General features: G+C 42.1%; 1 protein-coding gene across 1 annotated transcript in view; it reads left to right on the top strand.

The window, feature by feature from the left end:
• The first annotated feature begins 12,203 nt into the window (after positions 1 to 12,203).
• The window catches only part of ABI3BP (ABI family member 3 binding protein), a 365,114-nt gene continuing 350,351 nt past the window's right edge, over positions 12,204 to 26,966 (top strand). The window contains exon 1 of the mRNA XM_075852779.1: positions 12,204 to 12,301. Coding sequence (XP_075708894.1) covers positions 12,223 to 12,301 — 79 coding nt within the window. The 5' untranslated portion in view covers positions 12,204 to 12,222. The remainder of the gene's footprint in view (positions 12,302 to 26,966) is intronic.

Consider the following 26,966-nt stretch of genomic DNA (forward strand, 5'->3'; position numbering starts at 1 on the left):
TGTATATATATATATATATATATATATATATATGTGTGTGTGTATATGTATATATATATATATATATATATATATATATATATATATATATATATATATATATATGACATGTGAAGTAAATAATATTGATTATCTCGTTACAATGGCTCCTGCCAAGAGGTGGGTTATATTATGCAACACATGAGCAATCAGTTCTTGAAGTTAAGGTTTTGGAAGCAGGAAAAATGAGAAATCGTAATTATCTGAGCAATTTTGAAAAGGGCCAAATTGTGATGTCTAAATGACTAGGTAGGAGCATCTCCAAAATGGCAGGTCTTGTGGGGTGATTCTGATATGCAGTGTTTAGTACCAAAAGTAGTCCAAGGAAGGACAACTGTGAACAGGTGACAAGGTCATGGGTAACCCAAGGCTCATTGATGCGCATGGGGAGTGAAAGCTAGCCCATCTGGTGCGATCTCAAAGAAGATCTATTGTAGCACAAACTGCTGAAAAAGTTCATTCTGGCTATGATAGAGGTGTCAAAACACACAGTCCGTTGCAGCATGTTGCATATTGGGCTGTGGTTAGCAGCAGAGCAGTGAGAGTTCCCATGCTGTCCCCTATTCTTCACCAAAAGCGATAACAAGAGGCATGTGAGCATCAGAACTGTACTAGAAAGCAATGACAGAAGTTTGCCTGGTCTAATAAATAACGTTTTCTTTTACATCATGTGGATGGCTAGGTGCGTGTATGATGCTTACCTGGGCAAGAGATTGCACAGGATACACTATGGGAAGAAGACAAGCTGATTGAGACAGAGGAATGCCTTGGGAAATGTTCTCCTGGGAAACCTTGGGTTCCGGCATTGATGTGCAGTGGCGGATTAAGTAGACCATGGGCCCTGGGCTGTTACCCAAACTTGGGCCCCCCTTCCTCACCGTAACTATTTTTAACACTACCTTTTTGGGCAAGCATTAACAGTGTTACGATTCCCCTTGTCACAGCGCGGTGTCCCTACATACTGACAGGATCACACTGTGCAGGGACACAACCTCCTGACAAGGGGAATTGTCTATCAGTCCTGGACTGCAGAATGACTTTTTGTGAAATACAAGGATTCCTATAATAAACATGTCAGGAGAGGTGACAGATTCTCTATAAATCTAGTGACTCACAGGTGACGACGTCTCAGATTCTAGTACTTTTTTTCCTCTTTTCTTCTCCATCCGGTCCAGCACTCATGACGACTTCTCCCGGCCATGACTCATTTCTGCAGAATTTGCCACTCAGACGTCTCCTCACTTTTCCAACATTTCCACACCTATAAACGAAAATAAAGTTATCATGGTGCCACATACTGTGCCCCTAAATATAATAGCACCAAACACTGCGCGCCTGAATATAATACCACACACTGTAAAACACCACATACACACAGCCCCCTGTACATAGTGCCACACACAGCCCCTGTAGATATTACACACCCCCATAGATATTGCACACCCCCATATATCGCCATACACAGCCCCCTCTATATATCACACATCCCCCTCGTAGAGCGTTACACACAGCCCCCTATAGATAGTGCCATACAGCCCTCCCCCTCTTGTAAATAGCACCAAAAAGCCCCACATATAAAGAGCGCCACACACATACCACTGTGGATAGCACTACACAGCCCCCCCCCTTGTATATAGTGCCACACAGCGCTCCCCCTTGTATATAGTGCCACACAGCGCTCCCCCTTGTATATAGTGCCACACAGCGCTCCCCCTTGTATATAGTGCCACACAGCGCTCCCCCTTGTATATAGTGCCTCACAGCGCTCCCCCTTGTATATAGTGCCTCACAGCGCTCCCCCTTGTATATAGTGCCACAATGCTATGTACACATTTAAAAACGTTATATTATAAATATATATATATAGTATGTGTGCGTATCAGTGTGATTGATTGATTTTATTAAAAAATATTTTCACTTTGAGATACAGCTGCTTTGTATCCTGTATCCGTCAGGTCAGCAGGACTGACAGGATCAGTGACACGCAGGATCCACCTCAAATCTATCACATTTAAGATTATAATTTAGCGCAGGGCCCGTTTCACTGATCCCGTCAGTCCTGCTGACCTGACGGATACAGGATACAAAGCAGCTGTATCTCAAAGTGAAAATATTTTTTAATAAAATGTAATTACAAAGTTGCACCAAACACACATTTTTATTAAAAAAAAATAAAACCAACGTGATTTTTGCGACGTTTTTTCCGTAGACAATGCAGGTTTCGTTTTTTTATCATTTTTATACACACCTTTTTTGCTATTTTAGAATTTTTATTCATAAAGTTTGAAAATAATAGTAAAAAAATAAGCTTTTTTACGTTTCAGCTATTTTTTTTGGGTAATAACATAGTTTTACCCTAAAATAGACCTTTTGTTTGTGATCGTCATTGTCTACCGTAAACTTTAATATATTACATGTCTATATTAGGGTAATTGGGTCAGCGCTAGCGTTACAATAATGATTGGCGGGGGGAACGTTTTTTTGGGGTGGGTATTTTATGTGTATTTATTATTTACATTTTTTTTGCACTTTATTATTTTTTTATTACTATGGTCTGATCCTCAAAGGTCAAAAAAGACCTTTGGGGAACTTTATATATTTTTTTTCTTTGTTTTACACCATGTTTTTCCACTGTAACTGGGGCTGCACAGCAGCCCCAGTTACAGGGGAAATCAGCCCTCTCACAGTGACGATCGTCACTAACAGGGCTGTGCTGGGTCTAGTAAGACCCAGATACAGTCTGCCACTAACGGCACCCGGCGATCATGTGACCAGTCACATGATCACCGGGAGGAATAGAGACAGCGCCGCTGCTGCTGTCTCTATTCCTGTACACAGCGTTCATTGAACGCTGTGTAAGAAGACATCGGAGAAGACAGAAGCAGCGAAAGCTGCTTCTATCCTCTCCTCAGGGTCCCCGGCAGTCACTGACAGCCGGAGACCCGACATTCAGCTGCCCGATCGCGCGGGCAGCAAGTTAAAACCCGAGCCGTAGAAAGTCTATGGCTCGGGTTTTAAGGACCCGTCCCTGACCGCTGGCCGTAAAAATACAGCCAGCGGTCGGGAACCAGTTGGGCAGGAGGATAAGCCTGTACTGACCTCAGCGCCGGTGACCGCCCGCCCGGCTCTTCTCTTGCTGCTTTGGAGTAACAGAACAGCCGTCCGTCGCTGTTCTGTTACTCAATGGCGGCGGGCCGCACTTGTCAGGGAGGCGTGTCCTACCTATTTCCCGGCCAATTCCCTGCTCCTCCTCATCTTCAGCCGTTAGCAGCGCTAGTGCGCTGAATAGATTTAGGAGATGATGTGCGTTTCGGGCTGCCATGGGCCCCCTGGGAGCCTCGGGCCCCGGGCGGCCGCCCGAAACGCCCATATGATAATCCGCCACTGTTGATGTGGATATTACACTGACACGTACCACCTACCATTGTTGCAGACCAAGTACACCCCTTCATGGCAACAGTATTCCCCAGTGGGAGTGACCTCTTTCAGCAGAATAATGAGCCCTGCCACATTTCGAAAATTGTTCAGGAATAGTTTGAGGAACATAAGAAATAGTTCAAGGTGTTGACTTTGCCTCCAAATTCCCCAGATCTTATTCCAAACAAGCATCTGTTGAATGTCTAATTCATGGAGGCCTTACCTTGCAACTTACAGGACTTAAAGTATCTGCTGCTAACATCTTGGTACCACATACCACAGAACAACTTCAGAGATCTTATGGAGTCCATGCCTTGTTGGGTCAGAACAGTTTTGATGGCATGAGGGAGACCTACCCAATATTATGCAGGTGTTTTTTTTTAAATTCTCAAATAAAGTTTATTGCAATACATCACATATCACATAGAGAGCATAATACAAGCAAGTAAGGGGCCATCCACATATGTCCGGCTTCCGCTTCAGTTTACCTCCGGCGTGTTGAAGAAAAGCCGCAGGCAAACTGATGCTAGAACGGATCCCATAGCTTTCTATGAGATCTGTTTTGGCACAGGGGACATCAGATGTGGCGTCATATGGCACCAGACCACCTGGAGAACTGGATCAAAATTTTTTACCTGCAGCGTTACTGGGTCCGGCTCCTAGGATGGTCCGACCATATGAACGCCGGGTGTTGCCGCATGCACCTTCCGGCAGCACCTGGATGGAAGGTGGATGTGAGCTGGGAGCGGAATCCCCGGTAATACCATTGCCAGTGATTCCGCTCTAATTGGAGCCCCTGACTACCTCCCAAATGTCCTGTTATGTCCCGCTGTCAACAGTTGAATCTGAAGCAGGGAGCCATCAGATCCCTGCATCAGAATTAGTTCACAGCGGATGAGCAGAGGTAGCTCCTCCACTCGCCAAGGATTCCCCGAGCACTACACTACTTTAAGCGCTGTGCTCGGGGAAGCCTTTGAGTGGCTACTGATTGAGCGGAATCCCCATTGCCAATGATCTTGTCGGGGATTCCGCTCCTGGAGGCAGGGACTCCTCCTGGAGGGAATCCCCGGCCACAGCGCTGGCATTGCTGTGGCCGGGGATTCCTCTGCTAGAGGGAGCTTCAGTGGCGCTATTTAAGGGAAGGGGGTACTATAAACAGTGGGGGTGGCACCATCTACAGGGGGCACTGTGTGGCGCCATCTACAGTGGGTGCTGTGTGGCGCGATCTACAGGGGGGCTGTGTGACAAATCTAGAGGAGGTACTGTGGCCTTATCTATGGGGGGTGTGGCACTATACAGGGGAAGGGGGTAGCACTATATACAGTGGGGGTGGCACTATCTACAGGGGGCGCCGTGTGGCACAATATACAGACAGCGCTTTGTGGTGCCATCTACAGTGGGCGCTGTGTGGCGCTATCTACAGGGGGGCTGTGTGACATTATCTACAGGGGGTATTGTGGCATTATATACAGAGGGCACTGCGGCATTATCTACAGAGGGCACTGTTTCATTATCTACACATGAAATTCATCTGTTTTTAAAAATGTGTCAAAAACGGAAAACACTGACATGGAACGGATACAAAACAGATGCAAAACGGCTGTCAAAAACGGACCTAGATGGCCGTTTCTAATGGCTGGCACCCAAACCTTGTTGTGTGAATAGAAACAAAAGCAATCCCAGTGTGATGTGGGTAGGAGATGTGGGGTGGTATTGGGTAGCTGTAAAAGCACCAAAAACTAGCTACTCCCTGAAGTTAGGGCTAGTGTTTGGCGTCTTTGCAGGCTCACAAGGCTGCGTCGAAGATCTGATCTGGGTGGACAGCAGCTGCCTTATGGGCTCTCTCTCTTGGCGCCAGCCTTGGCACTGCACTGAATATGACACACGTGACATTACAATGTGTGTGTCAGTTTTCAGTGTAGCGCTGAGGCCGGAGCAGAGAAGGAGAGCCCTGACATGGCACACAAGTATCTAATCTATCATGTATCCAATCTATTAAAAGCTATGCACCACTCTAATAAAATTGGCATATTTTCATAATCTAGACTACCTTTTTGGTGGACCATTGTGGTAAAAAGTGATGTTAAAAACGGATGGTAAAAACCAACGACAACTGATGGTTTTGAAGTAAAAATCGTGGAAAAGCCTGATGGCAACCAGTACATTTTTGCATCAGTTTTTGCATCAGTTGTAATCACTTGAGAGACAAAAAAACTGATGCTGATAAAACTGATATATGTGAACGCCCCCTAACAAGTTAAAAGAAAATTACATGAGTAAAGAACAAATAAAAAACAAAATATAGCAATGTGTCTGCGAAGTCAATCAATCAATGAAGGCATGGAAAGAATTATTAAACAATGGAATGCAATACAAATATTAGTGTACAATGAAGTATAAAACATATAGAGTAACTGGTAAGTACAAAATTACCAAATATCAAATATCCAGTGAGCAAAGCCGACTTCAGCCTAAAGGACAACATGAAAAACTAGCCAGAAAGTCAAATAGTTTCCATTCGTTCAAAAGTGCGATATTACAAAGTAAGCATGATCTAGAGGTTGCAGCTAGAGGACAGTGAGGACTATTGGTCATATGGCATAAAATGTAAAAAGAGTTTACAGGGAATGAAAGGTGAATAGATGTGAACATTGGTCATGGCAAAGAGTAACTAGGGGTTAGGAGGTGCATCAAAGAGTCTACGTTTGAAGGAACCAACAGTGTCAGGGAATTGCAACCATTTGTCCCATATTTTGATACATTTAAGAGGACAGTTCCTACATTTGTAGATTAATTTCTTGTGGTGCAGCATGCCACCAACAATAGCTAGCCACTCCACAAATGTAGAAGCACGACAGAACATACAAGTTTTAGCTATTAATTTCTTAGCATAATATAATTCAAGAAAGGTATGGATGTAATGTGAGGTAGATTCCTCTCGGTCAGGAAGCAAAAGACAGTCCTTGGTCAGAATGGAATGGGTGTTCCCATCTCACCATTCAGGAATTTGACAACCTGATCCCAGAACCCAGTCATTAGATGGCAAAATGTGCCAGGGGTAAGTCGACATTTAGGGCATAGATCCAAAAGTCAGGATTGAACCTATGGAGTCTAGGGTGGGTATAGTATGCCCTAAGGAGAATATAAAACTGTGTGAAGGACACAGATTAAGAGGCGGAGAGTGCTCTAAGCCATTTGTCTTCAGTCAATGGGCCCTCCCAACTCGTCTTTAATGGGGAGAGCAAAGATTCCCTAAATTTATTGGCTAAACGTTTATAAAACCTAAAAATTTGGTGTCTTTTAGGGGGAGAAAGCATGAAATTAGGGGGTGAAAATTCTTGATATGTTATCTCCCCAGGGTCCAGCTGTGTCACAAGGGCATATTTTACTTTTAAGCAGGAAATATTTGGGAGGAGGAGAGGGTAAATTCCTCCTGTAGTTCCGGGAAATGCTTGATGCCAGAATCGGAATACAGATGGGAAATATACCAAATTCCATTCTTGTGCTAGGGGGATGTCAAAGGAGTGCAGAAATAGTTCTGGAAAGGCTCTACAGTGCCATAAGGGTGTGCGCCTAGTGAAGCCAGTAGAATAGAACAGGTGTTGAGAAGTAGCCTAAACCTGTAAGGCCTGACATAAGATTGGATGGTCACGCAAGTTCCAACTGATGCGTTGCTGGTCACAGAAAAGGTTAGGCAGGTGGTTTTAATGTTATGGCTGAATCGGTGTATAATGCATTACCCCATCCAGGGGACTTTTTTTTCATATTTAGCATTATAGCATGTATGAATACTGACATTGGGGTTGTATAGTATGTACAACCTGTGTCCCCATGTTCTATGTTCTCCCTTTGGAAGATCCATCTCATCTGTGCATTGCACGGTTGGCCCATTGATTTTAATACAGCAATTCTTCTACAGGGAAAATACAGGCCAGTTGTTTTCCCAGCCATAACAGCAAGGGATGTAACTACTAGGGTAGCAGGCATAGCAGTTGCTATGGGGCACAGAAGCGAATGGGGTCCACCTGCACTTATGGTCCAATTGGTGATAACTGTGGATATTGCTAGTCAAGGAAAGAAACATGGAACATATTGAAGACCAATGTAATCACAATATTCACTGAACTCACTTTGTGTTGAAGATGATCATGGAGGAGTGGGACCCCATTCCACATTTTGCCCTAGGCCCCATTGTTACTTGTTACTTCCCTGGATAACAGCTCATCATTGTGTGACCTGTGAAGAGGAGAGGTGTTTGCAGACTGAAATATCTCTTTAAATTTAAATGGGAACTGCAGAAAAGGTCTCCTTTAAATAATTACCTACAGTGTATGTTCTAATGTCACATCTATGGTATTGTTAAACAGTTGAGTGTTCCTAATAAAGTGACCGTATGTTTAGATGCAGAGATGCCTAAAGTATATAGTAGCAGTCTGCCAGATGCTCTGCAGCTTCTGTGAAACTACAACTCCCAGTATTACAATTATTGTCCTGGCCGCCCGCCGCACAATAGCTTCAGAACAGTATGTTGCAGACCACTAGTATATAGTAAGAAAGGCAGCTGATGAGAAAGATATAAACTATAATTCTTTAGAAAATCATGCCCCCCAATCACTGAAACACTAGCTAGACGTACATTTGAATAACTATATTAGCAAATTCTGGCCCGGTATTACTCAAGTTATACCTTTATTGCCAAAGTAACCACCTATTGTTGTAATCTTGACTGCTTGCGTAAATCCTACGTAAAGTGCAATGTAAAGTTGTAAAATGATGTAATGAGCATAAAAATGTAGGGTCACTGTTCTAAAAATGAATTTATCATTGTACAACAACCCACACAAGATGCAATTGTAAAATGTTCTGCTATCTTCAGGAGAATAGGAATACATGTAAAGAATGTGGTACTTACTGAATGCACTATGTGGATGATCCATCATTTTACTGTCGGTATGTGACAGGTCATTGTAGTCAGGTGATTGATTGTATTCCCTAAAGCAGTGCGAACATATCAACTTTAGGTGGATTTGTGGCAAACATACTTCCAAGCTTGTCGTCTTTAGTGGCCACAGTGGAGGCCCATAGAGATGCGATGGACTGGAGCTCCTGCTCTAAACAATCCTGTGCCACATATTTTATAATAACATTTGTTTTACAATTTTAAATAAAATAAAAAAATTACAAGTTAATGCAAAAATGTTTCTGTTAAGGGAAATACCTAACATCTGTCATGCATTTAGCACTATTCTTTTGAAGTGGTATAGTTAAAGTTAAGCTCTGGTTTGAAACGACTTTAATGGTTAGATTAGGTTGTTGCACAATAAGCAATTCCCAAAAATAATATTATCAACAGCGATTTTGTCTGTAAGGCAACTTCATGTTACAAGCTGTAACAAAATTATAGGCAGCTGACAGATTCCCAAAGTAATAGTGTAGGATATGTATCTGCATGATATTGTTAGGAAGACTATATTGTTAAAGGGAGTGATTCTACTAATAACATTATTCAGGGACTTAGATGCGGATAGCAGATGGCCCCTGTGAAGATCTATATGTAGACCCCTTGGTTTCCCACAGGCAATAGCCATGTTGATCACCTGTTGGTTCTCTTTTTCATTAGTGGACTGTAAACAATAAGTAGTTCATGGGAATAATTATTGCTACTGTATTTTTTTTAAAATGTTGGGCGCTCTTGCCTACATGGGGGCCACGAGCAGCTGTATAGTCTGCACATATGGTATGTCCGCTCCTGCAGGGAATTGTTATTTATACAGGCTCTGATATATTCTGGTAGGTTCACTAACTACACTATAAATATATTTTCAATTGATCCTGTCATTTTGAAATTGCTTCTCGCAGTTTGTTATAGTTTTGGAGAAGCTGAACAGAGTGAGATATAGATTGATAGGAAAATATTCAATATAACCTAGAATTTATTGGTTTAAATCCCTGCTCACTCTGGGCTTGTGAGTCCAGTAGACTGTCTCACCAAATGATTAATAGTGCAATGATTTAATGGTGTAACTCTGAGGGAAATACTGGAGGTGGTCTATGGCTAGCCCCCACTGTCATCAAACTAGCAGTTGGAAATCAAGAAAGCGATTTACTGTTCCTGCACAGTAGCCCACTGTTGTTGATGTCTGCCCCAGCTAAGCTACTGTGGTATCCCAATTGTGATTCAGTCGGTTAGGCAGGTGTGATGTCACAAATGTATTTCTGCCAGGTAAGCAGCTGTGACATTAAAAACATTTTTTCCATCAGATGAACTCAAGGCCACCATCAGAAATTTCTGGGCCCCATAAATTCAAGGCGTCGCCCTTCCCATTACCAGAAATGGAGCGGTAACAATGGAAATTGGCAGGAGGTGGCAGTGGTGAGACGCAAATTGGCATTGGCTCTGTGGAGGTGTCAGCTGGAGACAGTAGGCTGGGCTCTGTCAGGGGAAAAGAAGAGAGACTAGGTGGCAGAGATCTCTGGGGGCGGCTATACCAGGGGGTATACGCACCCTGAAAGGGGCTCTGTGGAGGGGCAGGGTGGAGACACAGTTGGGCAGGGGCTCTGTGGGAAACCAAGGGGAAAACAGTAGGTGTGCAGGGGGCAACATAAAAAAAATAATTGCACTGAAGCTGCTGCTTTAACATAGCAAAGTCACTCACCAAGTTGCAGTGCTGGCTGCTGCTTCTGGCTACTGCCGCCTCTTAGGCCTCATGCACACAACGGTGAAAACTCTATGTAATTGCGGACCGTATTACAGACCCATTCAGTTCTATTGGCCGCGGACCCCTTTCCGTATCGCTACGGATTGGTGTCCGTGCCATAGAAATATGTCATATTCAGTGCATTGGCGCCGAGAGAGAGCCCAGAAGGCAGCTGCTGTCCCTTGTGAACCTGAACCCAAAGTCGACAACCACTAGCCCTATTTCAGAGAGTAGCTAGTTTTTGGCATCTTTACAGATACCCAATCCCACCCCACAGCTCCTACCCACCGCACATCACGCTGGGATTGCTGTTGTTTCTATTCACATGACAGGGTCCGGGTGTCGCCCGTTAAAAACCGCCATCCCGGTTCGTTTCTGACGGTCGTTTTGCATCTGTTTTGCATCTGTTCTGTGTCCATGTTTTTGTTTTTGATGGCCGATTGTGATCTGTTTTGCATTAGTTTTAAAAAATTGATGAATTTCACATGTAGATAATGCCACTGCCCTCTGTATAAAATGCTACAGTGCCCTCTGTATATAGTGCCACACACACCCTGTAGATAATACCAGTGCCCACTGTAGATAATGCCACAGTGCCCGCTGTAGATAATGCAACAGTGCCCTCTGTTGATAGTGCCACACTGCTCTCTGTATATAGTGCCACACCCCCTGTAAATAATGCTGCAGTGCCCTCTGTAGGTAATGCCACAGTGCCTCCTGTACATAGCGCCACACAGCCCGCTGTAGATAATGCGTTTCTTTACTTCTGGGCGCCTCCTTTCTCTGTGCGCATCAGTATACAACGTCCTGCAGCTGACCAGCATCAGTAACTTGTGAAGCAGTGCCCCAATCTTAGTTACTTTGGAGCAGGGAACGGGCCCTGCAATATAATACTTTCTCCAAACTAACTGCTACTGGGTAAAACTTTATATGGGGAGGTGGGCGTCTGCAGACGGGCGGCTGCAGACGGGCGCTGCTTTTATTTTTTAGGCCGGGTTCCTGACGGGAGTACTAGTCGTACTGCCCTGATGGCGGCCCTTGGTGAGCTGCTGTAACATCACCTGTGTGTTTCTCAGCTGAACTCCTGTGACATCACAAGTGTGTTTTAGTCAGTTAAGTTTTTGTGACATCATCACAACTGTGTTTCGGAGCAATAAGCTATTATGATATTACAAGTGAGTTTCAGTCTGTTAAGCTGCTGTGACATCACAAGTGTGTTTCTGTCTGGTAACTGCTGTGACTTTACAACTGTTTCAGTCAGGTGAGCAATTGTAACATCACAAGTGGGTTTTAGTCATGTGAGCTGCTGTGACATCACAACTGGATTTCTGTCAGGTAACATGCTGTGACATTGCAAGTGGGTTTAAGTCGGATAAACGAATGGAAGCTTCTGTAAAATCCCAAATGTTTCAGTGAGGTGACATCACAAGTGAGTTGCATCACTTAGGTAAACTATTATGACTACCCAAATGAGTTTTATTCAGGTAAACTGCTCTGACATCACAAGTGTGTTAAAGTGAGTTAACCACTGTGACATCGCAAGAGATTTTCAGACAGGTAACATGCTGTAACATCACAAATGTATAAGTTATTGTGAACTCCCAAGTAGGTAAGCTGCTGTTACATCAAAACTTCTTTTGCTATCTGTAATATTATATTAGTCCCCGTGTAAAGGGATGGATTCCAATAATAAGTATACGGTAAATAAGGGCATTGCTATTTAGGTAAGTCCATAATATATTAGTGTAAAGGTAAACCTACTCTTAAAATTCTACACGGAAAATACTTTTACAAGCGCATCATCATACAGTAGAAATAATTTAATCTAATATTTCTATGTGCATTGCATAATATAGTTTAAAAAGGATGTTATTACATAAAGCATGTCAGAATATTGCATTTATGCAAATTAAGCTGAGTTAGAAGATGCCGTCATGTCTCCACCCAGCTAAACTTAGCTCTGTCCCAGTTACTGCCCCTGTTAGTGGAAGTGGAGCTCAGTTTAAACTGCAGCCACCTTGCTCAGTCTTACACACCAGCATCTGTCATTGTGCTGGGAGCTGCAAGCATGATCTCAAGGCTCTCACTCCTTCTTTTCTGTGGAATTATTCTAGCTCACCTTGGAGATGCACAGAAGTTACCAAAAGGCAAGTAAATCATGTGTACATGTTTTGTAATGTGTAATGTATTTGTATGCCATTTCTGCATTTGTGTGGAAGAAAGTTTGCAAAACAGTAAAACTCCCCCTTTTGCATGGGTGGATCATTTTCTGTAACTTGATTTTGGCATATTACAATAGTGCAGCTGGAGTGTAATAATATTATGTATCTGAATATGTAACTTTTCTACTTACTACCACTATATCAAGGACAGGTTTCCAAATGTTGTACACTCATGTTATTGGAAGTATGTGACACTGGTCCATCTGCAGAAGCCTTTGACAGCAGGAATAGTGAGGAGTTGGTGACACATGTTTTTGTCATTCTTGATCATAATCCATATCTGTGCTATCAGGGCTACATGACCAGAGCTCTACTCTATCCCTGTGAAAGTCTTATAGCTGCAATGTTTTCAGTAATAAACTGTCCAAGCAGTGGATATGGAGTTACATATTTCATAAAGAAAACTTTGCACAAGCATAGTGTTAAAACAAAAATAATTATTCAACAGTTAAAGTGGAGCGTTACCTATTGTGAGCCAAAGATGAACCTTGGTATTTTAAGGAATTGCATTATACAGTGATACCATAAGTTATTCCTATTATTATAATTGTTCCTTTGATGAGTGGTAGAGATCTAATAATACATAGGCAGAATACAGACAGCCAGGCTATATTTGAGTTCCCCACGACTGCATTGTGATGAGGTAGCAATTTTGATTATAGAAGTATTTTTGGGAATTGCTTTATAGGCAGTTCCCTAATATACTCAAGTCCTGAAGGGATTGTTTTATGCAGACAAACCTAGACCATGTGCCCTATTAGGACATATGGACGTCATGGAGTCCACCAGTCTGGACTAATTCATCTGAATGGCTGGCTTCGAACACTACATTAGTGGGGCAGATTTATTAAGCACTCTACGATAATTTCTGGTGCAGAAAAGTCGCAATTAGGTTTTATCCTTTTACTTTATTTAAAAGTTGGCGGAGCTTAGTAAAAAAGGGGTGTGGCCTGCAGCGGCCGGTCAAGTTCACTATAATTTACACCAGAAACTGACGTAAATTATAGCGGAAATTTATGGCGTAGATTTAATAAGACTTCCATATGAAACACCAATATTAATAAATCTGACCTCTTTAAAGGGGTTTTTGCATAACAGAGAGTGCTGGCATATCACTATGTGCAATAATTTTCTGATCTGACTGTTGGGACCCCAACTGATCCTGAGAATGAAGGGTGCAGCGTCACAGGTTTAGTTTTTCTTTTATGAAAAACACGCTGAAAAAAGGAGTTTCAATGCAGGATTTATTGACTTTCACAACCTACTGTATTTCAAGTGAACACCAACACAGTCAGTATGACAATTTCTGCAGTGTAGTTGAGAACAGAGCACCTTGTCTATTGCATTTAGAGAATTATTGACTCAACATGAAGGCAAGACCTCACAGGCAATATTGCTTACTACAGGCAGTTTGATAAAAATTTAATTGTGCTCCCACAATATGAAAGAAATTATAAGGTTCACTGAAGTAGCAATTGAGTAAAAAATACCTTTTAATAGTAACTTGTTAAAAACAGGGGTAACACACCACTGTGACATAAGCCCCACCGTGATTATTAAAAAATGTATTAAACAAAAAACACTGAGTCATTATGATGCATATATCTCGGTGTTTGTAACGATATTTTGTCTGGAATCAGCATATATCCAGGGCACACCAGTAGTACAATCCCCAAATAAAGCACAGGTGTCCGAATAAATCGGATCTCCTAGTGCTGGGTGTAACACAATATGACTGTCCCCAATGCAAACATTCCATAAACAATAAACGACCCAATGGGTCGACCCGATCGGTCGTTTATTGTTTATGGAATGTTTGCATTGGGGACAGTCATATTGTGTTACACCCAGCACTAGGAGATCCGATTTATTCGGACACCTGTGCTTTATTTGGGGATTGTACTACTGGTGTGCCCTGGATATATGCTGATTCCAGACAAAATATCGTTACAAACACCGAGATATATGCATCATAATGACTCAGTGTTTTTTGTTTAATACATTTTTTAATAATCACGGTGGGGCTTATGTCACAGTGGTGTGTTACCCCTGTTTTTAACAAGTTACTATTAAAAGGTATTTTTTACTCAATTGCTACTTCAGTGAACCTTATAATTTCTTTCATATTGTGGGAGCACAATTAAATTTTTATCAAACTATACAGTGAAATTACATTTAGTCCATACAGTTAATAATTTCATTATATCTAGGTATGGCAGCCTTTGCACTTTCTGAATTAAACACAGATGGGTGGATGAGTGAGGCTAAAAGCGTTTTTTCTGAATGTGAACTGTTGTATACAGTTCAGGGTGCATCTCTTAAAACTACCTTCAAAAACCTTAATAGATTGCATAAAGATTATACTAGAAGTTGGTGGGAGATCCAGAGTCTGGAAAACTATTTAAAGAACAAGATAGTTCCCAGAGGTCTCAGGGTCCCCATTGTTCCAGCATCAAGATTAAAAACCGCTAATATAAAAGAAAGGTGGGAACAGGAGATCACAGGGAGCTCACTTAGGCTGATGCAGATTTTGGTAGAGGAAGAAAAAGTCCAGTTTGACTTTATTAGTGCTGAGCTTAAAAAAGAGATTGAGGCAGCTAAGTCCTTGGTAGATACCCCTGGCTTTGATAAAAGGGATAAAATCCTCCAACAAACTTTAGAAAGGTTTACTAATCATCTAAAGGAACGTAAACACTTCCAATTCCAGAGAGACCTACAGGAATTTAGGGAGGAAAAAGCGTATGATTTTGTTACTACACAACAACAGCAATATCAACAGACCAATAGGGGGCCGAGGGAATCTGACCCTTCCACATCAGAGAGTGAAACTACAGACTCTGAAAGAGTGGGCCCATTTTTTGGTGGTAGTGGTGGGAAACAAAAATTTAGGGGAGGAGCAAGAGGTAGAAATAGAGGCCGTGGGAGAGCCTCTTCTAACAGTGGCAATAATTTTTTAGCCAACAATCCTCCCATTTCCCGCTATATGCTGAGGGGACAAAAGGATTAGTGAAGGGGAATAATATGGATAGGCTTCAAATCATTAACCTTTCTGAATATAATTTGAGTGCATCAGAGAATACATTATTAGAAAAGGGACTTTCTTTTGTCCCTACAGTTAAATTTGACTCATTTTCGTGGATAAAAGATCTCAACTTATTTGCTCGTAAACTCAAATGGATTAAATTTTTTAAACACCATAATAGGAAAAAATGTATGGAATTAGGGTTGGAGGAGTCTGATATGGAAGGCCTTTCAGCCCTGGAGGGGTTACTAGAGGAATCTGGAAGAGCTCCAGGTATAGGTCCCTTCACCAACCTAAAAATGAAGAGTAGGAAGCTGCCACCTATAGGAGACTTTACCAATGTGGATTTATTTGTGGATATGGTAGGAGATGAGATCAAAAGTCTTAGTCAGGACAGTAGGGGCATGGATAACAACTTGTCTTGGTCTGAACGATTAGCTCTGACCACTTTAGAGAAAAAACAGAACATTGTTCTAAAGGCATCTGATAAAGGTGGGAACATTGTGGTCATGAGCAGGGATGATTATAAGAAAATGTGTGAGGACATTTTATTTAACCATGACTGCTACACCATTTTAAAGGATAACCCTACGGCACTATTCAAGAAAGAGCTGCTGAGCATCTTGAGTGATGCAAAGAGCAGATCTTTGATTAGTGCAGGTGAGTTCGGGTTCCTATACCCACAATTTCCTGTTATGGCGTGTTTTTATAGCCTGCCCAAAATCCATAAAGGGTATCCTCCCTTACGTGGCAGACCCATTGTTTCAGGCATCAATAATTTAACTCAAAATGTGAGTACATATGTTGATCAGGTGTTGCGCCCCTTTGTCTTGAGTCTCACATCATATGTACGTGACACTATGGATGTCTTGAAACAGATTGACGGTATTTCTCTGGAGAAAGATACAATCCTGGCTAGTCTGGATGTTGAGGCGTTGTATTCATCCATACCTCACAAATGTGGTTATAAAGCGGTCGAGTATTATCTGGGATCTAGAGGTACTCAGTTTGCAGCTCATAACCAATTTGTTTTGCAGTTATTACAGTTTGTTCTTGAAAAAAATATATTTATTTTTGAAGATAAAATTTTTCATCAGCAATGTGGTACTGCAATGGGGAGTCCTGCTGCTCCCACCTATGCAAATTTATTTCTTGGCTGGTGGGAGGAGACAATTGTCTTTGGGGACAAATTTGTCAAATGGACTTCATCCGTTGGATTATGGATTAGATATATTGATGACGTGTTGATCCTCTGGAACTCTACAGCGGATGAGTTCCATAGTTTTGTAGCAGCCCTCAACAATAATGATGTAGGACTAAAATTCACATGTGAGATCAGTGAGAAAGAATTGTCCTTTTTAGACTTGAAAATCACAAAAACAGAAGAAGGCACAATCCGCACCAAGGTACATCGGAAAGAAACAGCAACTAATAGTTTTCTGCAATGGAATAGCTGTCATCCTTATTCCCTCAAACGTGGCATTCCGAAAGGCCAATTTATGAGAGTACGCAGGAATTGTAGCTCTATGGGTGATTTTGAGTGCCAGGCCCAGGAACTCAAAACAAGATTGAAGGACAGAGGCTTCCCCAAGAGTGTTATTAGGAAGGCCTATGAGGGAGCAAGGGATGCAGATAGGCAATGTCTCCTGGTCCCTAAAAAACGGAAAGAAGAACAGGTCACGAGACTCATAGGCACCTATGATTCCAAACAAAATGATATCATGCAGATACTGAATAGGTATTGGCGTATTCTCAGTTCTGATGTAGATTTAGTAGATCAGATCACACAGAGGCCGTCTGTCACGTATCGGAGAGGGAAAAACATAAGGGACAGAGTCATGCATAGCTGTTTTGACCCCATCTCACCTAGGGGTACGTGGCTGGATAGACAAATACCAGGCACCTTTAGATGTGGTAGCTGTAAAGCCTGTGAATTCATTTTTAAAGGGAATAGCTTCACTAGTGTCGTTACACAGAAACAATACAATATTCGGGATTATGTCAATTGCAAGACAGCGGGAGTGGTCTACCTAATCACATGTCCATGCCCCCTTAATTATGTGGGTAAAACAGCACGACAATTTCGTCGCCGTATTAGGGAGCATGTTGGAGACATTATCCATGTTAGGGACACCCCAATATCTAAGCATGTGCATGCTAAACACCAAGGTCAGGCAGCATGCTTAAAGTTTCAAGCAATTGAACTTGTTAGACCCCCTAAAAGAGGAGGGGACTGGGACAACCTGATTTTACGCAAAGAAGCACAATGGATCCACAGACTGGAATGTATACAACCAGCAGGTTTAAATGAGCAGACTAATTACACATGTTTTATCTAACATGCCTTACCATTCCCCTATGGGTGGCCTATCTCCACTGGGTTGCCTATAGGGTGGGTGAGTTCATATTTGTCTAATATACTAAGTTTTGAGATGGCCATATGGGTCAGCCGATATATTTGGAGATCGCCTTTCAGTCCCTCCTGACATGAGGGATCTAGTACTCGTGTCCACCTTACATATGTTTATTTACTTTTTAGTTGCTCTGTGAGGTAGTCCACTTGCGGTGTTTAACTGTCCCGCAAGATATACTTATAATACATTATCGTGTAGCGCTTACCTCCTCGTGTTTGGCAGTCCGGGCGACCTGTCCTTGGCTTCTACTGCGCCTGCGCGTTCGGGTTGATGCGGCCGATGATGACCCCTGGTTGTCAGCTGACGGCGGGGGGTCACATGGGCAGGTGTCACGAATCGAGAGGGTGCTGGGATTGGTCAGTTCATGTGTTGCCGCCTAATACGAGGGGTGGAGTTTTAGCGTTTATAGTAACCTAGCGCCTGCAATGAAGTATGCCGTTGACATCGATACGTGCATCTTGCCGTGACGCACAGCAGAATATCTGCTGTTGAATATCACTATCGCTGGTGAAGAGGCCAGAGTTACCAAGATACGGACCCCTGAGGATGAGTATCTGAAACGCGTAAGGGTCGTTTATTGTTTATGGAATGTTTGCATTGGGGACAGTCATATTGTGTTACACCCAGCACTAGGAGATCCGATTTATTCGGACACCTGTGCTTTATTTGGGGATTGTACTACTGGTGTGCCCTGGATATATGCTGATTCCAGACAAAATATCGTTACAAACACCGAGATATATGCATCATAATGACTCAGTGTTTTTTGTTTAATACATTTTTTAATAATCACGGTGGGGCTTATGTCACAGTGGTGTGTTACCCCTGTTTTTAACAAGTTACTATTAAAAGGTATTTTTTACTCAATTGCTACTTCAGTGAACCTTACTACAGGCAGCACTAGGCTACATTCACACGACAGTGAAACAATCTGTCAGTTTTTCATGGCCATTTTGCATCAGTGCGTCTCCAAATTTTCATCCATTTCCAGTCCGTCTGTCCATTTTTAATGGCCGTTTGACATCCATTTTGCATCCGTTTTTCATGGCAGTTAAAAAACTGCTGAATTTCATTTGTCAGAAAACACCCAAAGGAAGGTGACTTGTTCACCTAGACACTATTTTCTCTGGACCTATTTCTATTTCTACAAACCTCCTGTCTACGATGCCACACAATCCCCCTATATATGCCACACAGCCCCCCCTGTATATAATGCCACACAGATCCCCTGTATATGATGCCACACAGGCCCCCTGTATATGCCACACAGCCTCACTGTATATGATGCCACAAAGGCTCCCTGTAGATGACACACAGCTTCCCTGTAGATGATGCCGCCACACAGCCCTCCTGTAGATGATGTCACACTGCCTCCCTGTAGATGATGACACACAGCTTCTGTGTAGATGATTTCACAAAGACCCCATGTAGATGATGCCACACTGCCTCCCTGTAGATGATGCCAAACAGCCTCCCTGTAGATGATGCCACACAGCCTCCCTGTAGATGATGCCACACAGACCCCCTGTATATGCCACACAGACCCCCTGTAGTTGATGTCACACACCTCCCTGTATATGATTCCACACAGACCTCCCTGTAGATGATGCCACACAGATCCCCTGTATATGCCACACAGACCCCCTCTAGATGATGCCACACAGCCCCCTGTATATGATTTCACACACACCTCCCTGTATATGATGCCACACACCTACTGATAATGGGAGATTTTAACTACCGGGATATTAATTGGTGTCATGGTTCGGTTTCAACTGCAAAGGGGAGACATTTCCTCAACCTGTTGCAGGAAAATGTTATGGGCCAGTTTGTGGAAGACCCGACTAGAGGTGAAGCTCTGTTGGATCTGGTCATTTCTAATAATGCAGATCTTGTTGGGAATGTCAATGTTCGTGAAAACCTTGGTAACAGTGATCATAATATAGTTACATTTTACCTATACTGTAAAAAACAAACGCAGGCTGGGAGGGCAAAAACATTTCATTTTAAGAAAGCCAATTTCCCCAGGATGAGGGCGGCAATTCAGGATATAGCCTGGGAAGAACTAATGTCAAATAATGGAAAAAATGATAAATGGGAGATTTTCAAATCTACTTTGGGTTATTATAGTGCAAAATTTATTCCTGTACGTAACAAGTATAAACGACTCAAATTAAACCCCACATGGCTTACACCTTCTGTAAAAAGGGCAATACATGACAAAAAAAGGGCATTTAAAAAATACAAATCTGAGGGTACATCTGTAGCCTTTGTAAAATATAAAGAGCTTAATAAAATCTGTAAAAAGATAATAAAATCAGCAAAAATACAAAATGAAAAGCAGGTGGTCAAGGATAGTAAAACAAATCCTAAAAAATTCTTCAAGCATATAAATGCAAAAAAGCCAAGGTCTGAACATGTAGGACCCTTAGATAGTGGTAATGGGGAGTTGGTCACAGGGGATCAAGACAAGGCAGAGTTACTAAATGGGTTCTTCCGCTCTGTATATACAACAGAAGAAGGAGCAGCTGATGTAGTGCTGATGCCAGTGCTGTTAATATATCAGTTGATATACTGAATTGGATGAATGTAGATATGGTGCAAGCTAAATTAAATAAAATAAATGTACACAAGGCCCCGGGACCAGATGGGTTACACCCTAGAGTTATTAAGGAGCTTAGTTCAGTTATTTCTGTCCCCCTCTTCATAATATTTAGAGAGTCTCTCATGACTGGTATAGTGCCAAGGGACTGGCGCAGAGCAAATGTGGTGCCTATTTTCAAAAAGGGCTCTAGGTCTTCGCCGGGTAATTATAGACAAGTAAGCTTAACATCAATTGTGGGGAAAATGTTTGAGGGGCTATTGAGGAACTATATACAGAATTATGTGACTATAAATAGTATTATAAGTGACAGCCAGCACGGTTTTACAAAGGACAGAAGCTGTCAAACCAACCTGATTTGTTTTTATGAAGAGGTAAGCAGAAGCCTAGACAGAGGGGCCGCTGTGGATATAGTGTTTTTGGACTTTGCAAAGGCATTTGACACTGTCCCTCATAGACATCTAATGGGTAAATTGAGGACTATAGGTTTAGAAAGTATAGTTTGTAATTGGATTGAGAATTGGCTCAAGGACCGAATCCAGAGAGTTGTGGTCAATGATTCCTACTCTGAATGGTCCCCAGTTATAAGTGGTGTACCCCAGGGTTCAGTGCTGGGACCACTATTATTCAACTTATTTATTAATGATATAGAGGATGGGATTAATAGCACTATTTCTATTTTTGCAGATGACACCAAGCTATGCAATATAGTTCAGACTATGGAAGATGTTTGTGAATTGCGGGCAGATTTAAACAAACTAAGTGTTTGGGCGTCCACTTTGCAAATTAAGTTTAATGTAGATAAATGTAAAGTTATGCACCAGGGTACGAACAACCTGCATGCATCATATGTCCTAGGGGGAGCTACACTGGGGGAGTCACTTGTTGAGAAGGATCTCGGTGTACTTGTAAATCATAAACTAAATAACAGCATGCAGTGTCAATCAGCTGCTTCAAAGGCCAGCAAAATATTGTCGTGTATCAAAAGAGGCATGGACTCACGGGACAGGAATGTAATATTACCACTTTACAAAGCATTAGTGAGGCCTCATCTAGAATATGCAGTCCAGTTCTGGGCTCCAGTTCATAGAAAGGATGCCCTGGAGTTGGAAAAAATACAAAGAAGAGCAACGAAGCTAATAAGGGGCATGGAGAATCTAAGTTATGAGGAAAGATTAAAAGAACTTAGCCTATTTAGCCTTGAGAAAAGACGACTAAGGGGGGACATGATTAACTTATATAAATATATGAATGGCACATACAAAAAATATGGTGAAATCCTGTTCCATGTAAAACCCCCTCAAAAAACAAGGGGGCACTCCCTCCATCTGGAAAAAGAAAGGTTCAACCTGCAGAGGCGACAAGCCTTCTTTACTGTGAGAACGGTGAATTTATGGAATAGCCTACCGCAGGAGCTGGTCACAGCAGGGACAGTAGATGGCTTTAAAAAAGGCTTAGATAATTTCCTAGAACAAAAAAATATTAGCTCCTATGTGTAGAAATTTTTTACTTCCCCTTTCCCATCCCTTGGTTGAACTTGATGGACATGTGTCTTTTTTCAACCGTACAAACTATGTAACTATGTAACCTCCCTGTATATGATGCCACACACCTCCCTGTATATGATGCCATACACCTCCCTGTATATGATGCCACACAGCCTCCCTGTAGATGATGCCACACAGACCCCATGTAGATGACACCACACAGCCCTCCTGTAGATGATGCCACACAGCCTCCCTTTAGATGATGCCACACAGACCCCCTGTATATGCCACACAGCCCCGATGTCGATGATGCCACACAGCCCTGATGTAGATGATGCCACACACACCCTCCCCCCTTCTCCCTGTAGGAATTTTCAGGAACTGTCTCTGTAAATTCTGGACAGTCCCAGAAAATTCACTACAGTTGACCACTATGTACAATGCCAACTGTACTAGCACCACACTACCCTTGTAGTGAGCGCAACAATACACTACATTTAACTTTCGGCTGCCCTATATACTCACTGATGCAGCGGCGTCTCTCGTCTTCTTCAGGTGTAGTCTCTCGTCTGCACGGGATCTGTGAAGGCGGTGCAATGACGTCATTGCATCGCCTTCGCAGAACCCGGGAAGACGAGAGACCACACATGAAGAAGACGGTGCTGCATCGGTGAGTATGCCGCCGATAGCCAGCAAGTGAACTTAGTAGTTCCCTTGCCAATCCCCATGTTACAGATCCATTTTAACGGTTGTTACATGTATTGACAGCCGTTACATAGTGGTCAACTGTAGTGTGTGTGGCATCATCTACATCGGGTCCGTGTGGCATCATCGACATCGGGGCTGTGTGGCATATACAGGGGTTCTGTGTGGCATCATCTTCAGGGAGGCTGTGTGGCATAATCTACAGGAGGAATGTCTGGCGTCATCTACAGGGGGTCTGTGTGGCATCATCTACAGGGAGGCTGTGTGGCATCATATACAGGGAGTTGTGTAGCATCATATACAGGGGGGCTGTGTGGCATCATCTACAGGGGATCTTTGTGGCACATACAGGGTATCTGTGTGGCATCATCTACACGGATGTCTCTGTGGCATCGTATATAGGGAGGTGTGTGGCATCAACTACAGGGGGTCTTTGTGGCATCATCTACAGGAGGTCTGTGTGGCATCATCTACAGGGAGGCTGTGTGGCATCATATACAGGGAGGCAGTGTGTCATCATATACAGGAGGTTTGTAGAAATATAAATAGGTCCAGAGAAAATAGTATCTAGGTGAACATGTCACCTTCCTTTGGGTGTTTTCAGGTGGTTGGGACAAAAAAAGCCTGACAAATTAAATTCAGCTGTTTTTTTAACAGCCATGTAAAACAGATGCAAAAGGGATGTCAAACGGATATTAAAAACAGACAGACGGACTGGAAATGGAAGATAATTTGGAGACACACTGATGCAAAATGGCCATGAAAAACAGTTGATCATTTTTAATGCCCATTCTTTTTCACTGTCGTGTGAATGTGGCCTTACACTATATGGCAGCATCAGATTTTGATACTCAAAGAGCAAATTGACTCATACATCAGTTCCATTTATAAATTACACCTGCTCCAATGAGGCTATTTTGCGACAAAAGTATTTATCCTTTAGCATTGGTATAATCCGATGGGGCCATGTTGGATGGTCAGTCTACTTTTAATTTTGGATTGTACCATCTGTGACCATTTTGACACAGTCTTCTTGTGGCCTAATTTTATTGCATTCCATTACTGAATTCCTTTATTACCTCAGGCACAACATCTTGAAAATGGGGCAAGGTCACAAAAGTATATTACAGAAATGCTGATAATTCAGTTCCCTAACATACAAGTGAAGATTCACCAAAGATGAACCTACAGAATCAAAATACTCAATAAACAGTTTCATATTCATAAATAGTTTCTTGCAAGAACCTTTCTTCAGATATACCCACTTTGCCAGGTCCAGTTTATAGGAGAGGGAAAAGGGGCAAATGTCTCTGTGTCTCCTCCATCATCCTCTTATGATTATATGTTTCTCATAAGTGGCTAACTGCAAATCCATGTTACATCACCAATAAAGGGCTTTGCTGGGACTTTAAAGAGGCTCTGTCACCAGATTAACAAATCCCTATCTCCTATTGCATGTGATCGGCGCTACAATGTAGATAACAGTAACGTTTTTTGTTTAAAAAAAAAAACGATCATTTTTGGCCAAGTTATGAGCAATTTTATATTTATGCAAATGAGCCTTTCTAATGGACAACTGGGCGTGTTTTCTCTTATTTCCAACTGGGCGTGTATTGTGTTTGTAACATCTGGGCGTGTTTACTTGTTTTACTAGCTGGGCGTTGTGAATAGAAGTGTATGACGCTGACATATGATGCTGACATACCCTTCTATTCACAACGCCCAGCTAGTAAAACAAGTAAACACGCCCAGATGTTACAAACACAATACACTCCCTGTTGGAAATAAGAGAAAACACGCCCAGTTGTCCATTAGAAAGCCTCATTTGCATAAATATAAAATTGCTCATAACTTGGCCAAAAATGATCGTTTAAAAAAAAACAAAAAACGTTACTGTTATCTCCATTGCAGCGCCGATCACATGCAATAGGAGATAGGGATTTGATAATCTGGTGACAGAGCCTCTTTAATAAAAAATAGTTTTTCGTTTGGAAGTATCATCAATATTAAAGTCTCAGAAAACCTCTTTAACTGGACTAGAAACTAGCGGCCTGTTGTAGGGTCACTCTGTAGTAATGTTATTTGTGTCTGTTTTAATTAAACACTATCAGACATTGTTTGGCACTGTATGTGGTAGTATTTGATTATTTTATTTGGACACTGTATGGTACCATTCACACTAGCAACATTACTTTAATTTCTGATGCATCCATGGCGTTTCCTATTTTACAGATTGAAATAGACTGAAACGGAAGCCTGACGGAGACTTGACTTTACTGGGATCCATCAGGTTTCCATTTTTATTACTAGGTAGGATAGCATAGCAGTCAACGCTATTCTGACAGTCAGAAGCAACGGAAACCTGGTGGAGCAGATCCTAACTGAAACTGATGGGACCTAATTGAAACAGATAATGTGAATCAGGCGCAAAGTTAGATCTCAGACTCTCAATGTACATTAAACCATACATTCAAGTGTATGGGTATGGGCAAAAGGTGAACAACATTTTCTTTATAAAATAATTTTAACATTTTGTTAGGGAGGAAAACACTTTCTGTCTATTTGCCATGAGATTAATGGTTTTTGTAGCTAAGACTGCTAAATAATTGTAAGTGTAGTAAAGTTATGTTCTGGTCTGCTGAATTGGGGCCCATATTATTTCAGGAGCCGGTGCAACACAGTGGGTAGTATTCTCCAAAAATCATTGTATCGCTGCCCAAATTTTTGGTTCATGCAGATTTATGGGGTTGGAGTTTACTGTAATTTGATTTATTGTGATAATTATTCTATATAACCGTTAAATGAATTATAGCTGATTGTTCATGGAATGTGGTGGAGTTTGGCCAAAGGGCTAGAAGTGTATTTTATAGGTTTTTTAGATGGTTTGTTAAGGACCATGCATATAAAAAGTATTATTCAGTCTAGCTTTAATAAAGGTTTGTGAAGACAAATGTTTTAAAAACAAAAGCAGTTCACACATTCAAATGGGGTAAGATTAGGGCAAATAGCACTGAAAATATTGTAAGTCCCAGTTGCATTGACAAACAACATGCAAGTGCCTTTTTGGTCACATGGGCAGCAGTGTAATCAGGACACAAGTAAAATGCGGGAAGGCTAGGCACTGCTACAGTTGTTGTATGGACTGACACTGTTATAGGGAGACTGTGGTCATCAGTCTGATAGGGGCAATGTGGTTCACACTGTCTGACACTATTATAATGACTATACTATGATTGTCAAAGTTGTATGGGCACTTCTAATACTGTAACTAATACAATGCACTGTTCTAGCCGGAACATTTGTTTGGGCACTACTATGGCATGGTGGCATAGGTGTATAGATGGTATAACAATGCAGCTGGTAAATTTAAATGGGTCCTACTATGGCTGCCAGTACCGTATGGGTGGCTACTATGTACCCTGCACTCCAAAACAGCCATCCGTCAATCATCGCTGAGAGGCGCAGGAGGAGGCAGAGAAAATGCTCCTCCCATGAATACACCGGACTCCTAAGTAGGAGTCCAGTATATCCTTTAATTGTTCCTATTAGTTAAATAGCACAATAATTTTTGTGCAGTTTTGGCTATTAGGAGAGTGGACCTGTCGCCAGACTATGCTGCCCTTACATACGGCTGCATAGTCAGATGACAGATCCACTTTAAATCTTTTCCTCTCTGGGCAGAATTTAGCTGGCACATATCTGTGTGCACCTGCCAGCTGACATCGGTGTAAGTTCTGGTACTTAATATATGCACATGCCTTTATGTGAGAAAAATATGAATCGGGGAGATAACAAACACAAGCTGCTACATTGAGTGAAAACCATAATGCAACTACAAATACAGGGAGCACAACGCTTTTACAATGTGCAGTTAAAGGGTAACTAAACTTTCAGAATACTTTTGACATGTCATAGTAACATGTCAGATGTTTTGATCGGTGGGGTCTAAGCACTGAGACCCGCTCCGATCGCTAAAACGAAGCTGCCGAAGCCCCCCAGGTTGATCCGCTTAGTTTGTGATCTGCTTTTTTTGGAAAACTGAGCAGTTGGTGTACGGGCTGATATACTTTCTATTGAGTCTGTACACCATTGCCTTGGCTTTCCGAGAAAAGCCGATCAGAAACCAAGCGGCTCAGCGCTCACCCAAGCACTTCTGATGCTTAGTTTTAGCACTCAGTGGGGGGTCTCAGTGCTACACATACAAACACTATGTGATAGCTGATTTTTCTTTATTTTTCACTGGTATTCTTCTTTAAGTGTATGCATTTAAAGCAATAAATTTCATGATTCACAGGAACATTCAATTTATTTGTAATAATCTGCAGTTTCAAAACAACAGAACTGACAGGGAAAGGAATGT

This window comes from Rhinoderma darwinii, chromosome 2, assembly GCF_050947455.1.
Source record: "Rhinoderma darwinii isolate aRhiDar2 chromosome 2, aRhiDar2.hap1, whole genome shotgun sequence".
In the NCBI taxonomy this organism is placed as follows: Eukaryota; Metazoa; Chordata; class Amphibia; order Anura; family Rhinodermatidae; genus Rhinoderma; species Rhinoderma darwinii.